The sequence below is a fragment of the Manacus candei genome, unplaced genomic scaffold (genome assembly GCF_025592945.1).
Source record: "Manacus candei isolate 608988 ecotype Guabito, Panama unplaced genomic scaffold, ASM2559294v1 h1tg000020l, whole genome shotgun sequence".
Taxonomy (NCBI): Eukaryota; Metazoa; Chordata; class Aves; order Passeriformes; family Pipridae; genus Manacus; species Manacus candei.
The window spans coordinates 671332-693765 of NW_026138068.1; the positions used below are offsets into that span (position 1 = coordinate 671332).

Genomic DNA, 22434 nt, shown 5'->3' on the forward strand with positions numbered 1-22434 from the left:
TCAGCCAAAGGCCAAGACACTTCAGTTAAACAGTCCCCTGCACTCTGCTTGTCATTGAGAACCTTGCATAAATCCCACAGCATTGTGTCAAATACACCTTTCCCTTACAATTCTAAAACTGCAAAAACCTCTCTTTCTCTCAGAGCTACACAGAATACCAACAACAACATCTGAACAATACAGGCAGCCCCTCTCTTTCTCCCCTCTACACTGCTATCAGGCTCAGTCAATCAGCAAAAATATCTTGCCCCCTGAACCACCCCTGGACTAGCAAGTAAAGCCACAGGGCAATTCTGCAGGGCACAGGAGGAAGGAGAAAAGGGCATCCTCTACTTTGCAAACAGCAGAAGTTACAAATTAACCAATTGATGCTTCAGCCCTGTTAATGGACAACTCCCTGGTAATTGCAGAAACTAAGTTAAGCCAAGCATAAGCAGGATGCCATTTTAAACCTTTTCTGAGATAATGAGAAAGGAACTTTCGGATTTCTGTCTGAAAACAAAGGCAGAATATCACAACAAAACAGTTAAATACCCAAGTATCACACCAATATAAAACCCCTTCCTGACTGGAATACTTAAATTCTTTGGCACTTTGGGATGTTTTATACCCATGCCCTAGAGATACTGCATTATGTGGCATTACAACAGTTGCTTATTAATTAAGAAGTATAGAGAGTATGAAGCTGTATTTCTAAATTTAAAAACATAGTCACAATTTAAACCCAAAGAACCCAAAGTAGTTCTCTGGTAAAATAACCCTGAAGTTAAAAAACGATGTACTTGTAGTTTTAAGAAAAATATCACTTTGTGTAATACATAATCACATCAACAATATATATGTATACCAATGTGATTCATACTGCTCTGTACTAAGAGGCTCTCAGATAGTTAAAATGAGGAAGAAGAAAACAAAACTCTCTCTCTTTTGGGGGTTAGGGAGAAACACTGATCAGTTCTAAGTCTACACCAAGTAAAAATAATAAGACATTTATTTAATCCTGAACACAGCAAAGCCTGCTGATTGCAACTCTTTTGAGACACATTTCAGAGTCATGGGACTCCATCCCCAAAGCCCTGCCCTCTGCTATCACAGACCATTCTGTGGGCCAGCAGTCACAAAGAGAAGGGTGAGCACTGGAAGAGATCAAAGGAGGGAACTGGGGTCTTGAACTAGATTACATATTCACAGGGACCCAGCACACTCAGCAAGAGGTGGGTGGCGGCGTTCAGGACAACTGCTGGTGTTTAACAGAAATGCTGCTACATCTTATAACCTTTCACACTTTTTCCAGGCAACAGAAGTTCTATACACAGTTACCTCCAAAATACAATGGTCACATCAAAAGGGAAAACAAAGAATTATAAGAATTATGTCTCACATTTAGAGGGGGAGATGGCAAAGCTCAAGTCTCACCTTATTGAAGAAAGTTCTTTTCAACAAAACAACAGTTTTGGGCCGTGGTTCCCAACTCACAGCATCTTTTATTTAAATATTTTAGTAAATAGGAGAAATTTTAAATAGATTCAGCTTGCGTGAAACTATGTAAAGGTTATAGAATAGGTCTGAAGCATTTACAGTAGTCTATCCAAGATATACTGACACACCTAAATTAACCAAAAATTACTCGAAGGCTGAAGAGTTTTGTGCTCATTTAAAGCATTCTGCTATCCTTGAAAAGACAATATGAATATGATCACAGCCCATCAAAAAATGCTAAAAATAAATGAAAGCAAGCATAGCTAACATGAAAAAAATCAGGAGTGATTCAGGCCAACTTGGGGTATATACCTATTTTCAAATGTAAGAAACTGATAGGAATTCAGAGTGACTTCTGCTTAGTATCATCTGTCTTGTTTAGCCTCATCCTCAGGTAACTGGCCCTCATCAGTAGGTTGGTATCTACTGTGAACAAGAACATTTTAGAGATAACACAGTCATCATCTGAGATGATGAAATAATAGATCCAAATCTCAACAGTGACAGCAAATGCAGTGCTCTTTGAAGGGTTATTAAGTGCCTGCATGCAAACCATGACTATGTTCAGACAGACATCATGTATACCAAGGTGAGTTGTCAAGCAGCAAATGTATTTTCACTTCTATATATATTAAAGTGCTGTAGCACATTGCTCTGGAGGTTCTGTCCCCTTTGTCAGGGATGAGCATCTGCATCCAAGACTACAGAAATGCAGGTAACCCCCAGTCAGGGATTTATATCTTTCTGACTGAACAAAGGCATGTAAAATTCCCTTAGTATCCAGTAGAATACTGCTGATTCAGTGAGATCCTCCCTTTCCACGACAAGAATCTGCTTGGGTACTAAGTTCAGTAGTAAAAATATGCATGGTGGGCCAGTATTCCAGTTTAGCTAGCAACTTTCCATGGCTGGCTAATACAGGATGTTATGGTTCTTCTTCCAAACAGTGATCCTTGGGTTTGGATTAGTTTAGTTTCAAGGTCTCAAACTGTGGTGGGCCCTTGTTGTTAGTTTGTTGACTCTGCTAAAAAAAAAAAAAAAAAAAAAAAAAAGGAAAAAAAAGGAAAAAGATAAAAAGAAGGGGAAAACAAGAATGAAAAAGGTGGAGGATTTTTGTTACAAAGGGAAACTGGAAACTTCTCTCCACACAAGCAGAGACATGGCTGTATTGCAGAGGCCTCGGGGTAAGGATTAAAGAAAAACAAAATAGAAACCCTTCCATCTCTAATTAGGGTCTTCATTTGCCAAAGAGCCATTCCACAGCGGGAGGAATTACATTCAAGCCGTTGCTTGGATAACGTCTCCCAGCAGGTTGGCTCCTCAGAGCAGGCTACTCTGAGCCAACAATTTCTGGTTACTTGGAGGCAAGCAGCCTGCATATTGTTTTAACTGGCCTGGCTTTTACAGCCAGTTTTGCTGAAGAACAATCTTCTATTCAGAATGCAGAGATAAAAGCTTCACTTGTTGAATTTGTCCCCAGTTTCTTTATCCCTTTCTTTTTTTAAACATGGGAATTATAGGTTCTGGAGTTTGCATTATTTCCCTTGTAGACTTCAATGTTTTTCCCCCTCTAGCCACTTGATTCTTTGCCAGTGAAGGCTGCTGTCTGGAGTCCAGCCATTCATCAGCCCCTACCTCATCATTAACACTGTGGTGCTGGCGGTCACAGCTCATTGCTGGCGACAGGAAATCCTAACTTGCAAGAGGTTAACCACAGCCCATAAACAGTCAGACTGGCTCATTAGTCCCATAGAGTCAGCTGATGGGACCCTCTGGGAGTTTCAACACTGTTCATGGACTTGGAGTCTCTAGATTCTGTGCTATTTGCAAATGCATCCTCCCCCCTGCCCACTTAAAAGCTTGTTACTTGCATCCTCAGGGCTAAGGACCATCTTTTTTCCTATCCAAAGCTAACTAAGTTCTTTGAGCACTTTGAAAAATTAAATGTCTGTGATGTATTCTCTTGGCTTACCAACTGAACAAAACACCAATGGGCCAACAACTGAGCCATTAATGCACTAGAATATATACACGCTTTTGATATTTTTAATAGTTTCTGTGAGAGTTCCATATCCCTACCGAGCAATTCTAAGGCAACAGTTGTGTGAATGTTAATAATACATAATTAATCTGTATTACCTAATTCATGTCCAGCTCTAATGTTCAAGAACTAACCTGCAAGAATTGCAAGTAGCTTGGTCAGTGCTCCCTACACTGACTAAAAACCTCGCTTCGTTCTCATTTTGAGTTCACGGTATCATCACTTCATTCATTTGGAGTTGATTCCTTGAACTTAGTACAAATACTAAATCATCCTGTTACCCAAAAATGCACCTCTAGATAATATCACCTGGTCATCACAAAGATAAAATGTTTAGAACAGAAAAATGTGTTCTGGTAAATTATCTCAAAGCAGTAAGATATGAAGCACACTTTGTGTTATATTAAGTTTTTCTCTTTCCTTTCAACCCCGTGAAAATCATTGCAAAACATTCCCACTTTATGTCTGCAATTTCTTAGGATCCAGTTTTCTACCACTGTCGACTGTATCTGCCCATCTTTTATTCTGAATATCGGAGTCCCTCTGATGCAGCTCTGGTTACATTCCAAAGTTCTCCAATTTCTTTCAAAGCCTTCTGTCCCCTCGTGCACCAAAATTAGGCATGTCACTCATCTGTGAAGTCCTAAATAATTCCATTCCCTGCCTCCATATCTGCTCCTGATTTTCTTCACTTTCTGGTCCATTTATCCGATTCTGCTTGCTAGACTTCTTTTGTGCTCATTTCTATACTCCAACATAGCTGCACTTACTTGCCCATTCACTTTTCTGTTTCAAACTCCATTTCTATAGCTTTTGCAACACGTTTGCCATTGTGCATTTCTCCTGTTACAGAAATAGGCAGATTCTGCATGTAAAATAAAAATATCTCTCAATGTTTGAGAGGCTCATAAGGCACATAGAATAATGATGGTCCAAAAAATTAAAACATAAAACCTTTATATATTATTATTATTATTATTGGCATGTCTTAAGTAGTTGTTCCTTAGTCTTTACTCAGTCTTGACTTCCATTAATTTCACTGGGAGATCTGACTGAGTTGAACTCAAGTAACACATGTTGTGCAACAACAGCTGCTTCTTTAGCTCAAGGGAGAAGCAGCTGTGCTCCACAGTTGGTTAGAAAGGAGTGAACATGGTGGCAGGGACTGCTAAAGACTAAGCTCTAAAAGTGGGCACTTATTTAAAGTAATCAAGCCAACAATGGCAAATCTAAGGAGCGCCCAGAGGGAGAAAAAAACATAAGAGAGAGCCTTTCTGCATGAATACCTGATGCTTTTCCTAACTGTGCAGTGAACATGGAAAGAAAGTTAGTAAAATAATACAGTAGCAGACAGCTGGCACAAGTTCCCAATGGAAAGGGCCCATCACTACCCATGAATGAAAACCTGATAGAGCTACTTCTGCTGAACTGCATAACCTGATTCAGCCCTTGTCTGTCCATTCCTTTGAGCTTTTCCCTCTTTGGCTTTGATTCAATTCTTTTCTTTCCTTTTGTATCTTTCACCACACGATCCATACACAACACAAACCTTTCCTCTCTCCAGATTTCAACTGCTTATGTGATTATTTTTTTTTGTTCAAAAACATACACATGTCCCTTCTTGACTATTTCTGTCTGCTATTATGAGAAGCCACCTTCTTCCTGAAAAACCATGTATTAACCCCTCTTCTGACCTCACCTATGCAATTTTGTTAGAACTTCAGAAATCATTGTGTTTAGATGGTGTAGAGGTCTGATCACACTGCTCACACATTTCGGGTGTCCTGGACATTATGAACGATGATGAAGTGGGAAATAACAAGAAATAATCATGATATTACAGCAGTTATGATGTTCTTTGGTGTTCCAGGAAAATGTTCATTTCCTGTTTCTCAATATATTTTTTAGAACAAATACAGTAAAGACAAACACATGGATGGCAGGGATTACAATTATATATACTACGCTTTTTCACAGTTAACCCTAATTTTAGGTAGTGCTAAGACAACAGACCTTGGAAATAAAAAAATTTAATGCAAAGTTAATGGGAGATTCTTAAAGAACATGAGTGATTCAGAAGGGCTGAGTCTTTAACACTAGACAGGATGCTATTTTTCCCCATCAAAACACATACTCTTTTTTTCATTACAATGAAAACAATGAGGTTGATAAAAAACGTAGTTCGTGTTTTGATCAGAGTTCTGGCATGTTTGGCATGTGCAATATAGATCCATCAAGTAGTCCACAGTCAAAGGAATCTAGTCTCATTCAAGAAACTTTTTTCTACTTCATAACAACTTCCTTCTTAAAACAGAATGTTTGGGAGCTCAAAACAACCCATGCAAAGTCTATACTGCTGCAACACTTTTCTCAACTAACTAACTAACAAAAAACTAACCAACCAGCTTAAAAATCACTCATACTATTACTTTTGAGCCAAACCAATTACATTTTGCCATCGATTTTTGAGACTACTGCCTTGAAATGTATTACAAATGCTTTTTGGATGCTGTTTGCAAAGAAACATGGGCTGACAAACAGAAGGCAGAAAAGGTCCCCAAACTGTGGAATAAATACCATAAGTGGAATGTCAAGTACTTCAATGGATGTAAGAAGTTTTCCTGAAGTGACAGTATTTCCTACTGCATGTGGCACAAGACTCATCACAGGGTACACCTTACTGCAGGTGTCACTACCAGTTGAAAGTATCTGAATAAGTAAAGTTTTGGAAACACTGAACAATGATTTTAGACATGTCTCTCATTAATTTTAGATCTTAATCTAAAGCATAGTTCAGTCGTAGTTTCTGAGTAAGTTTAGAATGGAAGAACATTTGCCTGAATTCAGTATGCATTTCTACTACTGAACTGAATCCATTTCTACAGAACATTATCCAAACTGTATGTAAAACTATTAATGTTATACAGAAACAAATGGTATACTTATATGGTCAGTGCAATTCTAATTTGAACATGTAATTATATGCTTAATTTAGGCTATTCATATAAAGGTGTAAGTTGATTTTGTTTAATCTGCCTTTCTTTTTTTCTTACTTTCAGTAACTCTGAAAGAAAAAAGATTAAAATGGTCTCTCCACAGGACCTCTTGTTCCTCAAGTCTTAGAACACATCTCTCTTTATTCAGGAACTAAACTACCAACATAGCCCCATGATTTCTCATTTAACTACCTTACAATAACCTAAACTAAATTGTTAGACAAAAGGTTAGGAATCACAGTTCAACTGTCTAATGCACATTCAAGTCATGATGATTTTGGCCAAAGCCTAACTAGTATAATCATAATGATGACATAGCAAAACGAGATTCTCCTAGATAGTATTAGTGTAAATTTTTGAAAATAAACTCTCGAAAGACAGAGAAGAAGTGAATGGATACTGAAAGAACTGTTAGGAATTTCCTCATATTACAGATTTCTTTGATCTGAAGAAAACAGGAAGCTGTAGTAGCAGGGACATCCTCTCTTTGTTAGGTTATGTTCAGATGCACATCCTCAAATACATACATCCTATTAATACAGAAGAGACCTTTTAGCAGTCCCTGGAAGAGAAACAAGAACAAAATCCTTCCTTGTGGACTTTTGAGCCTGCAGAAAGGGAAGAAGTGCTACTTTTAAGCAAATCTTCAGCATTTTCTCAGTATCTCTCCTATACTGAAATAAAAGCAATGGTATTGCTGGGTTGCACTTCACGGTCTTGACAGATGTAATTTGCTTTAAAAATTACTGGGGTGGGCAAAGAACAGGGGGTCTGCATGTTGGAATGTACAGGACACATGCAGGTATACTGCCACCACAGAGCTGTGAATCACAAAATACCAGCATGGTTTGGGTTGAAAGGGACCTCAAAGATCACCCAGTTTTAACCCCCCAGCGCCCTCCAGCCCTGCCAGGATGCAGGCATGCAACAGGTATTGTAGGCAACCCTGCTTTTGCCTTCCTTCAGCACAGTTACAGCAGTGAAGGAGTCTCATTGTGCTGTAGGCAGAGAAGGGAGGAATTCCAGGAGGGGAAAGGTTCCCTTTGAAGCACATGGCACGAAGAGCTTCCCAGTGACCATGGCAACAGCTCAGTGGGTTCCCAGCCTGAGAACCAAGTTACTACAGCCATGCCTCAAAAACAAAAAAAGTCTGAAAGAAGGAAAGAGAGAGGGGGAGGTGGGGTCGGGGGTGTGGGGGAGAGAAGCTGAAGCAGAATTAGCCTGGCAGAAACTGAGCGGCTCCCCGGTAGGCAAATCCAGCCAATAATGCTGGTCGGGTTCACGGGGTTTCCTTTTCATTTCCAAAAGCTTTCTTCTTCCTCTGTCATTCCCCTTCTAGCCCTATTCAGGAGCTCATGAGATCAGTAAAACCCAGGCCTTTGCTTTGCCTGCATGCAGCATTGCCTCAAACAGGGCTGCACTGTGATCAAAGGTAATAGTAAATCACAGCTGCCACACACACCCCTTGCTTCAACCAGGGTCCAGTTTTCACAGGCACTTTAAACAGGAGATACATATTTTTTTTAAACACTTTGATTTCCATTACACCATATAAATCTGACTATAAAGGATGAGCAATTACAAAATCGATATGGAAATGAAAACATTTAATTCTGTTCAGCTCCCCATGGATAAACAAGTGGAGTAAAACTTCTGAAAACACAGACCAGAGTTTTAATAAACAAAACAAAACACCCCTAAATCAAAAAAGACCTCAACAACCAAAACCAACAAGAATAAAACCCTACAAGTTTGTACCAGATTTGTGTGTCATGCAATTTAGCTCTACAAACAGCTTTCAAGTAGTTTACATTCTGCTTCACCATATTCCAAATTTTCAACAATATCACCTCTATAATGAAGAACAAACAGTAGGTTTGCACTCCTTATTTCTTCCTCCTTTTCTACATGAAACAAGTTCCATTTCCTTTCCCTGTTCAATGCCACCCCTCCCCCATTTTCCTTTCCTTTCCTTTCCCTACTCCTTGCCGTTTCTTTTTTCTTTTTCTTCTATTTTTCCACCTCTCCCTCCCTCCTCTCCTCTCCTGTCCCTCTCCCTTTTTCATTCCTTTCCCTTTTATGTTTTAAATCAGTTGCCAAATCCTAAAAATAACCAGAAGAAGACACATCTACACATGCAGCAGGTTTGATATTTACCCAACAAAATAGTTTAGTGGCCACATTGAATCCAAATGTTCCAAATTGCATGGAAAGTGAACTTTTCAGAGGCCCAGACAATTGCAATACAACTTGTTCCCACTGGTAAGACAACCAAGCTGACTTGACAGACCTGCAAGAAGCTAATGGTTGATGCCTCTGCTGCTAAGTCCTTCTAAATCAGATCATAACTTGAGCATAGGGAGGACAGCAGAGAGGTTGAAGGTAAAAGATGGAGAGGAGAAAATACAGCAGTGAGGATGAAACAGGGAACAAATATTCCAGAAAGAGAAGGATAAATAAGAGACATGAAAATACAGAACAAGAAGCTGTAGTACAGTTACTGAGAAGCAAGTATTGCCTAGAACCTTGGCCACTCTTTTTTCAGCTGTTGAAATTACTGCACGTGAACTGACACACATGAAACACTGTGCCCAATCTCTCTGGACACACCCTATGTCACATCACTGTCATTATGCATCAAAGCAGATGCTACAGAGATCCTGCAGCAAAGTCAGGGTCTGCTGTTCAGCAGGCCAAGCTTCAGGAAGCCAACATCAGCAGATAACGAGGTAAACTCATTCTAGAAATCAGTGTGGCTTTGGGGACATGGGGAATATAGAGGACATGGTGGGATTTGAGTACATAGCAGTGGGTCATCCATTTCCCACATCTATTTCCTCACATAATTTTCACTGAGCAGATTCCTTCCTGAAGTGGCTTTCCCCAAGACTCAACTTACTCCTGGAGTTTACTTATGGGTTACTATGCATCTTTCAGTACCCAATCTTCTCTAATTCCCATCCTCACAAGACCTTATCCTCAGATTTTATCCTTCTAAGATCAAAGAAGTAAAAGCTGGAATTTCTCTGAAATAAAAACAGTATTCCAAGTTTAAAAAAAAAAAAAGTTGTATTATGCTGAAATTCATAGAAAGGGAAATCACTTCTTAAAGAGATGTTTCTCACCATGAACTACAAGTGGAACATGCAGCAAATTTTAGACAAGCCGATGGTTTCCCATTTCCTTTGAAAGGTAAGGTTTTTAGAAGTTTTGCTTATAAATTTACAGAGACAAGTTGTACTTTAAAAATGTCAGCCTGCGATTTTATTGTCTGCCTGATACACTGCTCACCTGAAGTCACCAGCACTATCCTACCCAATTTGAGCCAGCTGGATTTCAGGATGAAAGCCAGTTACTTTATGTGTTTTCAACTGCTCAGTTACTGGTAGAACTTGTGGCCTATGCTCTTTCAACTGCTCTAGACTTCAAATGTCTACATATAATAACCTCAATACTCAAAAATTCTAAGCTGCAAACAAGAAAAGGTCAGCTTTCTGCTTTCCTTTTTAACTTATCTGGCAGCAGTAATGATATCTTGACTTCACCCCATAAAACAAAGGCAAAAGTTTTGCAATTAATTTAGATTCCAGAGGCTGCATTCCACAGGGAGACTCCAGGAAGATGAAAATCTTTTTTTCTTTGACCAAGACAATAAGATTCACTTGTTATTACATGTATTTATCCTGCAATGAAAGCAAAGAAATCTTTCTAGGTTTGAAGACCCCTCTTTCCCCAAAAAGAGGAAATTAATGTATGTCTTTTGAGAAAACCATACCAAAGGAAAACCAGTAAGATGCTTTCATTTTGACTCCTTTGACCAAGTTAGCACTTCACTCTGTTTCTACTCCGATACTGCTTCACCCAAACAGCCATTTTTTCTTGTCTTTGTTAGGTCCCTACAGAGCTCAAAAAGGGAATGTGTGCACTCAGCTCCCCATCATCATCTCTATCAACTAAGTTATGACATCATCTTTCCCCAAAGCATCTAGTGTGAAAACAGGCAAAACAAGAATATTTTTAAATATTCCTAAAGGGAGTTTTCTCTTGGTTTATTTCTTGCTGATTTTTCTCAGAAAGGAACTAATCCTTCCAAGAAGCAGTTACATGCAGCTCCAAACTATCCCCTTACCTTTCCTAAGACAGTGAGGCATGGCTTAGGCTCCAACTCTGGCTGTTCCAGTTTCACCACTCCTACCCAACCATATTCATACAGGTCTTCCTCATCATTGCTGTTACACAGTCCGAGTGGATGCATCTGAAATAGAATCAGAAAAAAACCTTTAGCCCATCAATAGAATTTAAAAAATATACAGATCGCTTTTGAATACTTTAATACACTTTTATTTATAAGGTACACCAGAAAAAATGAAACATAAGGTTGCATATATGAAGAATCCAGTACACTTCTGAAGCATGAGTACAAAATCAAAATTTTATGTAATGCCACTGTCATCTTGCTTATGAAAAAAATCATTTAAGACTAACAAATGTGATTATAAGTCCTTTTCTCAGATATAAAATAATTAAATACAAAGTTCTACTTTGTATTGCAAAACCACCTTTCCTTGCAAATGGACAGAAATAATACGAACTATCACTCATAAAAGCTTTACATGTCCAGAGATGTACATGTTTACATAAGATCCAGAGCCCATGTTTCAGAGGCATCATTATCACTTTTTTTTTATATATTTGCACAATATTAACAGTTTGTCATCCTTTGGAACAAGCCTACCATATACTTCAAAGTAAGGTACAGGAAGCTTTCTAACTATTGAGAAGTAGTCTCTAGTTTTTTCTGAACCCAAATGATGGGGGGCAGAGGGCTATCATGAAGCAAGAAATTTTTAGATATTTGTGTTTCTTACACTAGGCAACAGTATGTCTTTGATTTAATTTCAGATATTCAATCTGTTCCTTCTCCTTCCAACACTATGTAGTTACTCTAATTTTATTATGGCAAGGACCTTCCTACACATCGATTTTTTTAACCTTTCTTTTCCAAGTTTGCTGTCCTCCATTAGGATAATATCTTTGTGTATAAACTAGGGTGTCATACATTTAACTTCTTACGCTGTTTGCTGCGTTCTCCTTGTTCTCTTTTTCAAACCTCTGCTAAAATCTGACTTTTCACAGACCCTTGCCTAAGAGTTGCCTGCAGTTTAACATATATGCAGAGTTCTTTGCAAAAAAACTGTACTTTATCTGGTTTCATGCCTTTCCTTAAATGCCAGCTTTGTCAAACTAGCTGAAGAAAACCACAAACTAATATCAGCACTATGATAACTTTGCTTTCTGGTATCTGATTATAATAGGAGATTATACTGCTCAATAATTTACATATATATACACACCTCACTAATCCATGCAAAGTAGCACCATGTAATGGTCACTAATCCTGCCATCACTTCTGCATCACCAGCTTGTTGTTTCGTCCTTTTCTGCTTTTCTCCCATGTCTTGTACCTTGACTTCCATTTTGCAAGTAATACAACACACAGAGTGCTATTTGTATTATCTTGTGGGGGCCTAACTTTCTGAATAACTTGAGTGATAACTGTGAAATATGGGAAACATGATGGTGAACTGACACAATACAGGGGTTTTTCTACCACTCATTATTTTTCAAGATTCATCACCAATCTATTCTATTTTGAGGGAAAAAACCAAACCATGGCAGAAAGAGTAAAATCCTTTGCCCAACTCTTAACTCAGCCTTCCTCTTTCTTTTTTTTTCCTGAATGAGCTGTTACCACACATTGCTGAGCTGTCTGCAGCCTCACATGGGTGAGGCAGCTCAACTTACTGCTAAAAGCTTGGGGCAGGTACTATCACTGGAAGATGAACCACTCTGTAAACTCATCATCTGATGGATAAACTATTCAGCACAGACATAAAATCAGGGGATGGAGTCAGTCAGAGAATGCTCTCTCCAAGATTGCCCAGGCATATATTCCAACCTAATTAACCCCCAAAAGGAGTCCATGGGATCCTTTAAGTAAAAACACAGCTTTAATCGATATTAAATATCTAAAGAAACAGAGAACCATTTCCTTGATGTAATTCCCTTGACATAGGGTGTATTAATTGAGCTTTGAAACCATAACCCATATCTAAGAAGTTTCTAGTTCAAAATCCTTGAAATGTGCTGGGGCACTTTGCACATGCCTGAAAGGGCAAAACTGAAACCACGACTTAGGTGCTTTTATCCAAGGTTACAAAATCTGTATACATTGCTGAGGGTCTAAAATAACTTCAAAAAGAGCCGCGTGAATTTTATGTGGGTTAGTGTTACAGAGCAGACAAACAGTAAAGCAACAGAGGAGGAATACTTTACTCTGTAACTCAATCATCTAAAAAAAGTCCTGGTGATTAAAAGAAAACTTTCACCCTCTTGCCCTTTTTTATGTCTGCCAGGATAGGCATTACAGTGTTACAAACTACCGTACGAACAGCTCAGGATCTTTCTATGCACTGTCTCATGAGATGAAAAGTCTTGGTCTTTTTTTTCCCATACAATAAATAACGGCTCTACCCACTTTAGTCCAGAAAAAAATCTTGGAAGAAGGCCAAGAGGAACAGAAAATTCTTTCCACTGTCACTTTCATCCAGAATACTGTTATTCCGTAACAGCTTCCAAGTGTGAATGGCCCTTTAGATCATAGTCACCAAGCCCATTCTGCAGTTATGTCTCTGGACATCAGTATAAACTCAAAGCTCAAAGAGCCTCTTCTCTTCCTTTTACAAAGCCTGAGTGATGAGTGGATTGAGAGCAGCCGTGCAGAGGAGGACTTGGGGGTACTGGCAGATTAAAAACTGGACTTGACCCAGCAACATGAGCTCCCAGCCCAGAAAGCCAATGGTATCCTGGGTTGCATCAAAAGAAGTTTGGTAACCAGGTCGAGGGAGGGGATTCTGCCCCTCTGCTCCACTTTGCCAAGACCCCACCTGCAGCACTGCATCCAGCTCTGGGACCTGTGTAAGCAGGTACAGAGGAGGACACAAAAATGCTCTCAGGGCTGGAGCTCCTCTGCTCTGGAGACAGGCTGAGAAAGCTGGGGTGGTTCAGCCTGGAGAAAAGAAGGCTCCAGGGAGACCTCAGAGACCCTTCCACTGCTTAAAGGGGGCCTAACAGGAAAGATGGGGAGGGGTATTTTATCAAGAGGTATAGTGACAGGACATAAGGTAACAGTCCTAAACTGAAAGAGGGTTGGTTTAGATTAGAAATCCTTCCCTGCGAGGGTGGTGAGGCCCTGGCACAGGTTGCCCAGTGAAGCTGTTCAAGGCCACGTTGGATGGGGCTGGGAACAACCCGGTCTAGTGAAAGGTGTCCCTGCCCAGGGTGAAGGGCTGGGAACTAGATGATCTTTAAGGTTCCTTCCAACCCAAACCATGCTATGATTATGTGATTCTGTGAATGAAGCCATCAGGGACACAATAAGGTACCAACCAGACTATGGGTCCTGTAAGTCTCATTCCAGGTTCATACCATACACCGACAGCAGAGTTTTACTTAAACAGAAGCTTCCACATAATTTTTTTCCTGCCTTCAGCAGACCATAAGCCAGCAGAAGCTGCCAAAGCTGAAATTTTTGACTCTAGCTTAAACCCCCAAAGAACAATGACACACCTAAACAGGCACTCATCTCTTTCTGACAAACCACTAACCCCATTCTTTGTCTCTATGGTTCTCTATGATAGAACTGCAAGTACTCTGTGCCCTCTTGTATGAAAACATTAATATGTAACTCCCAAGATCACGAAGGATGGCCATTCCTGTAGCGCAGCTTTGCAGAGTTTGTACCTTCCAGTTAGAAAAAGGTAGGAACAGACAGTGCACACAGTACATTCTCCCTTCCAGCATAGGTGTATGTTGTCCAAAAACTAGAGGAAAACCCTCTCATCTCACTTAACCAGATCAGCCAAGAAATAAGATTCCGAAAAGCTGCACGCATTAAGAAGGATTCAGAGACCATTATGTTTACAGCTGCCTTGGACAAAATACAGATGACAACATTGACTAGTATCATCTGAGGCATGTGTATCAAGCAGCAGGTATCAGGCACTAAGTTTGAAATCCAGAGAATTAATTTTGGAACTCAGTAAAATCAAGACCAGTATGTGTAACTAAATGAGCTGTATCTGAAAAGCTGCACAATACTTCAACATGGAATACAAAACCAGAAGAGAGAACAGGTAAAATGAAGAACAGTGTGAGATGTAAGAAGTAACAATTGCTTTCATGGCAAGAGATGATTTCTGTTTAGCATTTACTGACCACTGTATGGCATTCTGAAACTCCTTTTCCAAATACAAACAGCTCCTGCTTCTTGAACCTAGTCCAAAGAACTGCATTTTCTAGGAAGGTTCTGAACTCTATCGCAATACAAGAACCTAGAAAGAGGAATCTCCGGCAAGTTTGCTAATAAAGGGGAAAAAATTAAGCAGGAACTCATCTCCTCCATACAAGACTCATGTCATTCACACAGTTGTATTCACCTTGAGGGAAGAAATTTTCAAATTCTTGTCCAAACCCATGAATTGGACCCACTTAGAACACTCACTTTTACTCACAAACCATAGCAAGGTTGTACCATGAACTAGTTACTAGAAGAAAGTTGTGGTCTGGCTAGCAAACAAAACCAAGCAGCTGTCACAGAAGAATTCTCCTTCAGCATGGCCATGCTGGCCACCACCATTGCTGTGCAAGGACAAACATGACCACAGCAAGTGGATCCCATTTTGTAGTCCAACAACCCAGGCACAGAATGTCTACTTTACGTTTCCTACCAGTGCATAAGAGACCAAAGCAAGGAGAAGACTGAGATTTATTAAACCATCACACAACAGCAAAATGATTTTTCACATGAGAAACCTCAAACCCAAATGCAAAACCCATTGTAAGCAGTAAGTAAAACTAATAGGGTGCTGCAGGCTCTGTGCTGTCAAATATAGAGAACTTACTAAGTATATCTGCAGGGTACAAACTCCCCAGGATTTTGTTGCATCACAATGGAAGACATTCACTTCCCCCACCTTAAAAAAAAAACACATTTGGGGTTTTGCATAATTTTTTGCATTTTTACAACACTTCCAAAAATTCTTTAGTGTGTTTGTTTCACATGGGAATACGCATCTCTTCTTTATACATCAACATCAATTTCCATCTTATCTACTACTTCCTTCTCCATGAACACACCAAGCCCTATAGTAATCTTTCTGACCAGCACTGTCAGAACCATGTTCCTGGGGCACCACTGAGCATCACTCTGAGCATGTAATTTCCACCCAGGAATCTTTTCTCTGCATAAATTTCTCTCTGGCTTCACATCCCATTATTTCATTCACACTCCATATTGAGACCCCAGTGGCTAACAGGATAGCCAGCTTCAGTCCATTCATAAGGTTGTGTTTCTGTTTGGTTTTCTTTTTTACAGTTCACACTAGAATTAAGGATCCCAAACAGCCTAAACAAAACAAACAAAAGAAAAATAACAACGAAACCCACACACAACATCCCCACCAAACCAACCAAAAAGAAAAGGGTACATTCACACCATGTTAAGATCACAAGTGAGTTTCAACCTTCAATCCATTAAATCCACACTGAATATCACGCCACAGAAAATTTACTGGCCTGGGTGTGGAAGCAGGACAGTTGTGTCCACTCACATCAGGATGATGACACTATATTGCTTTGGGGTCTGTGCTAGCTTGGATAAAACTAGACTGGTATTTCTGTGTCTTAGGTAGTTCCAGTAGTTTGCAGAGGAACAGAGCATATCAACAGCATAAACAGATTCCCTAACTTCAGTTCCACTAGAAACAAAATAACCCAACCCCAACAGATCCCAACTCTTCCTCTTTCCTGCCAAGATACCAGTTCTAATACAAGCTAGGTCTGGCAAATGAGACCTGGACAGTTTAAAAACTTCAATAACATGCCTTTGAGACTCTACATTAGCTTCCCAAACTTTCCTCTGATTAAATTCTTTGTTATAAATTCAATTATTTAAATCTCACGAGCCACAAAACATCGTTCTTTCTCCACCATTTGAGCAAAACTGAGCTGAAACATTACCCATGTTACACATGTCTTTGCTGGCAGCTGTGCAGCTTTAGTGGCACAACTTCTGCTCCCCCGAAAAGGCTTCCTGTGATATGGCACTAAGGGAACATAGCAAGGCACACACAGTTTAGAATGAGCACTCTGGTCACAGTATCAAGAAATCAGTGACAAATTAAACAAGAACCTCTTCACTAAAATGACCTATTTATTCCTCCCATTCTTTTCTTAAATTTTAGTCTTCCTCTAAAACAAACTGCCAGTGTCTCCCTCTGTGCTTAATCCTCTGTAACTAATCAGGTGTTTTATCTTCTGACAAATAATAAGGGAAGAGACACAAGGCATAGGTATTTTTCATTCATTTTGGATACTGACCCCATATTTGAGGTTGGCATGATTTTTTTCTTTCTGAAAAACAAAGGATCTCTCAGACTTACTAAGTCTCCTAAGATACCTGTTCCCCTTTTGCTTCTCCTTCACAGTGAGTACACCACAAAGGGCAGTCACACCTACTCACATGCAGTGTGCACCAACAGAACTTGTGGTGAATTTCTATTGGTAATTCAGCTTGCAACATATAAACCTACCTCTGTGAAGCCAGGTAAACATTTACATGTATGTCAGAAGGCCCTCAGTAACTCTCTGCATCAATCTGGAACTTCAGTTGGTAACACTCCTTCATACTTTCTGTGGCAGAGAATTAATGTGCAGAGAAGCAAACATACAGAATCATAGAACATGCTGAGCCAGAAGGAACCCATCAACTCCTGGCCCTACATAGGACAGATCCAAGAATCCCACATTGGGCCTGAGATTGCTGTCCAAACAGTTCTTGAACTCTGTCAGGCTTGGTGCTGTGACCACTTCCCTGGGGAGCCTTTTCCAGTGCTCAACCACCCTCTGGGATAAAAAAATCTTTTCCTGATATCCAGCCTAAACCTCCCCTGACTCAGTTTCACACCTGATAGTTTTATTAGTTCAAGAAACAAAGGCCAGGGTACCAAGGCATCATTTTCCAAAACACTGAAGTATGACTTCCTCATGGCCACGAAGGAGTCTGTGCTATAAAATTCTGCAGTATATGATGGCAGAACCAGACTTGATATTCCCTGTCTAAACTAAAGTTACATCCCACCCTGGTAAGCATCTCTATTCTTCTAAGGTTTTCTCTTGCCTCTGACATACCAGCACATTTTGAAATATGAAACTGAAATACTTCCCCCTTTGTTTGGCTATGTATTTGACAGATAGATTTGGATAACCCAGGTATAACAAAATCTCATGGTTTTGCAACAGTGACCAGAAATTACACTATTGCAGGGGCAGGGACTGGGTGAGGGACTCACATAACCCTGAGCACCCACATCCCATCCTCTGGGCAGCCACCACCCTCCAAGCTTACAGAACTGAGTTACTCACAGAAGTGAAAATTCATCAGGCAGAAAAAGAAAGGGTAAAAGTAACAAAAGAGAGATTTAAAAAAGGCTCACAGATCTATGCCAAGAGTCAGAAGAGTGAAAAACACTTGTGTAGTGGCAAAGTTAGTACAAATTCTAGACCACCTAAGACCACAAAATAACACAGAAGGGCTCTAGGGACCTACCCATGTTCCATAAAAGAGAGGCTGAGAAGTTGTATGGCAGGTTTTTGACTGTGTTGTCATATTAAAAACTATTCAAGGTGCATATCGGAAGTGTCAACCCAGTAGTACAATTCTAAAAAACATTTATTTAAGACATAGAAAAAAAACCAGTCAGCACCAAGGCCAGTAAGACATGGGCTTCATCGACAGAAAACTTTCTGTCCACAAAAGCACTCCACCACTCCAAGCCACAAGTAGTTGGTAGAGTCTTCTTGGATGCCACAGGCATCATCTTGGATGACACTGTAGTCATCTCCTGAGATCATGACAGACAGAATATACTGTAATTTTCTGAAACAGTGATATCAACTAAAAAGTGCAACATGAGTTAGTGAATTTAAACTTAAAAGACTGGTGTTATTTCTACTGATCAGGTGCCCAGACACAGCAAAACACCATCCACTGGGGCTGATGGTGCTTACAACAGGACTCATGCTGTGCAAGTGCTCGTCATGTTCTCATGGTTTCTTGTCATGACAAAAGTGAATTAATCAGAGAATCACAGAAGATCACAGGATGCAAAAAGGTGAGGCTAGATGAAAATATCTATCAGGCCCAGGGAGGATCCAGGGTGTTTACAGATCACAGTCACGTTTCACTTTAAACAAAAGAGATCATGGACAAACTACAATGGACAAACTAATGATTTTCTGTGAGGTGGAAAGTTATCAGTCACTTCAAACAATCACAGAAAAAAGCAAATCCAAAGCACTATGCTGCACATGTCTCTAAAATGGAGCAGAACTATTCAGTCTTCTAGTGAAGACTTGAACTCTTTATTGCTGTAGAGCCTGAAACAACAGACACACCATATAGTTTTCCCACACAGAATGCACTTGGCATGGATTCATCTCCCTCCACATGAATTCACATTCCTTCACCAGACAGGCTTTTGAAATAAAATTTATGAGGTTTTGCAGTGCTCAAAAGAAAACATAAAAAAATAAGTCAACCTGAATGTGAAGTCTATCATCAGGGAAATGCAGTTTCTTCTCAAAGCTTTCCCCTAAACCAGGTGTATATTGAAGCAGCCTCTGGTAACTGAAGGGAAGAGAGCTCCCTTTTTGGCTTCCCCCAGGTGTATGGAAGCAGAGCCAGGTAACAGTGTAGACTTCAGATACTTTTAGTTATCCAGCCCCTCAGTGTCCTGCCACCACTTCCAAGCTCCAGATTTCCATCCTCCAACTTCATGCCCCAGGGAAGCTTCTTCTAAAGGAAGGATCCAAAGTCAAGGATCAAGTGAAATAAGGCAACCAAACAACGTAAGTGTTTTACAGGAAGCAGAAAAAACATTATTATGCTTCTGCTGGGATTTCTGTAGTAAGTATCTCTCCTGTCAAACCAGCCTTACTGAACTCAAGACTGAGCTTACATGTTATTTTTCAAAATGCAATAAAAGTAAGTCACCAAACAGATTTTGAAAAAACAACAACTTCATTCACTAAAAAGTACTAGAGGATGCAGAGTGTCTGATTCAGAGACAATCCAGGTTTTTGGTGCTAGGCTCAACAGAAGTTGGATGGAATAGAGAGATGGAAAAAGGGGCACACTCCCACAGATGAATATAGAAATATTTCTTGGAAATGCAGAGACTTAATTAGAAAAGCATTAAGTTCAACTGGAGCTCAAACTGGCAACAGACGTCAAGACTAATAAATATATCAATAGCAAGAAGAATTGCAAACAATATATGTCTGCTATTGGATGGGGTTGGCACAAAGCAGTAACAAAGCCAAGCAACAAACAGCTGATAGTAAAGGAGGGTTGAGTTAGGGATCATGCAAGCAAACCAGACATACAGACATCTAAGGAATCTGAGAGGATGCCTCCAGGTGTCCTATTAGAGCTGGACATAATTGCAAAGCCAGGCCCTATTATCTTTCACAGGTCATAGACATAGGGGGAAGGCCCCTGATGACAGAAAAAGGGCAAATACTACACTGCAAATACCTGCAAAAATCCAAAAGGACAGATCTGGGAAACCTCAGTGCGTGAGCCTCTCTTCAGTACCTGAGAAAATTATGGAACAGATCCTTATGAAGCTATTTACAGGTACATGAAGAGCAAGATGGCAACTGAAAATGCCAGTTTGGATTTACTAAGTATAAATCATGCTTGACCAATCTCAGTATCTTTTCTGATGAAGCAACTTGCTCCATGGATGAGGGGAGAGCTGTGGATGAAGACTTCAGTGAAGCATTTGACATTGGTCTCCTTCAACATCCTTGCTGACAAACTCCTAAGATATGGACTAGTGTCCTGGTTTTCTAAAGTAGCTGCTACAGTGCTGTGGTTTGTATTTAGTTTGAGAATGATGTTGATAACACACTGATGCTTTAGTTGTTGCTCAGTAGTGCTTACTCTAAATCAAGGACTTTCCAGTTTCTCATGCTCAGCCAGTGAGCAGGTGGACAAGAAGCTTAAATTATTAAAATAATCAATATGAGACCAAGAAGGTTGAAAAACAGTCAAGTTGATGCTAACAACATTCATTTTTTGCATTTCCTCTGTATTTTTACCTCCTTCCCTATCAAAAGATAAACTACTTAAGAATTAAAAAAATTACTTTGTACTCATTCTTTGAGACAGACTTCAGTCAACTCAGCTGACTGACATTTGCCACTGATTGTCGCCACTGCTGTGATTTTGATCTTCAGTATAATGCAGCTACTAATACAACTGCATCATCCCAAGGCTATTTTTTCCTACAACCTACAAGGAAGAACTTAATTTTCTATCTCCATTTACTTCTCTTTACTGGCAGAGCAACCTGTTGCCAGAAAGGGATTTAAGGTTCTTGACTGCAATATTCCAACCCAGCATGACTAAGACCTCACCAGAAAGAAAAGGCTCAGGCTTTAACTGCACTGTATCCTGCTGTTTGAGAATAAGGCATCAGTAGAATGTGCCAATAATAGAGGAGCAATCCAAAACTGCACAAATGAGGGGAGAAAAAAACCCCTAATCTTTCAAGAACGAAAGAGTAGTGGCTTTTTTTAAAAAATAAGCTAGGTATTGCTATTGTTTCTGCAGCCTGATAAAACATGAGGGTTTTTATGCTGCCTGCAGCTGGAACATAGCAGCCTTTCCAAAGAAGGTGAAAGCCAGAAGCATTTCCCCCTCACCCTGTGCTGCTCTAGACCGTGCAAGCTTTGCCATGCAGAGAGGGACACTTGTTCCCCGTCACAAGTAGAAAACTCCATTAAAACACAGTTTCTTTTCGCTTTCGGGCATATTTGTTCTGTTTTAAAGAAGTACATCCTGCCAAAAACCAAACTGCCACAAAATGTAACACTACAGGACCTGAGCATTTCAGCAGCACGCTTTTCTTGGCTATCAGTTGTGACCGTGCGGCCCAGGCCGGCGGTTAGCGTTGAACCCACAAGTGGTTTCCACTAAACTTTCTCTGTAGCAAGAGCATCAGGCATTCCTGAAATCCTCTCACAGTCCACTTACTCCAGGAAGTATGCCAAAACAGATGATGAGAAATCCAGTCTGTGCTGTAATTAAATGTAAAACCAGAGATACTCAGCTGAACACATCCACCGTGCAGAGAAGGCCAATCAAACTCTACAGTGCAGACAGGTCAGTACTACACACAGTCCAGCAGATCCTGTGAAAAGGAAGGGCAGCCAGAGTAGATTTTGTCAACTAGGAAACCAGATCTCGACACTGATCTAGTTCATCAGCAAACTCAATTCACCTGCACCGTGGTCCAGCTGCAAATCCCTCAGGAGAGACAGAAAACTGCCAGCTGAAAGACAAACCTCCCAGGCATCCTCCAGGTCAGAGAGACACTGCAGATACCCCCAGCACACGCACAGTAACAGATGTGTACAAGTCTAAATTCAGCACGTCTGCACCAGATTTACTGCACAGGCAGTGATTTAGTGTACTGCAGCTGAGCAATCTACTGCAACAAAGCAGATGGACTCTAATTATTCCAAACACTTTGGAAGGGAAGCTCCTGGTCCATGCAAATAGAAAGCTGGCCTCTCCTTCCTTCAAAGCATCTCAAAAGCAAAACTCCATGTACAGAGATGTACATATTCTAGACAACTTGAAGGAAGATTACTTCTCTTGAATTTAAGTGCTTTGATTACATTGAGTTGTCCTACCACAGTACTGACAGAGCAAAGGGGAACAAAGTTGTCTTTACAACTGTGGGGTCTTTTCCCCCTCTTTAAATTGGGGGAAAGATGCTGGCAAAA

General features: G+C 40.1%; 1 protein-coding gene across 3 annotated transcripts in view; it reads right to left on the reverse strand.

Moving 5' to 3' along the window:
• The window catches only part of ZNRF3 (zinc and ring finger 3), a 74524-nt gene that overhangs the window by 18315 nt on the left and 33775 nt on the right, over window positions 1–22434 (reverse strand). For 2 of the 3 annotated variants that reach the window (XM_051785834.1, XM_051785833.1), the window contains exon 2: window positions 10646–10771. In XM_051785834.1, coding sequence (XP_051641794.1) covers window positions 10646–10771 — 126 coding nt within the window. Of the gene's footprint in view, window positions 1–10645; window positions 10772–22434 lie in introns of those variants that run through there. The other variant, XM_051785836.1, reaches the window with a different exon arrangement.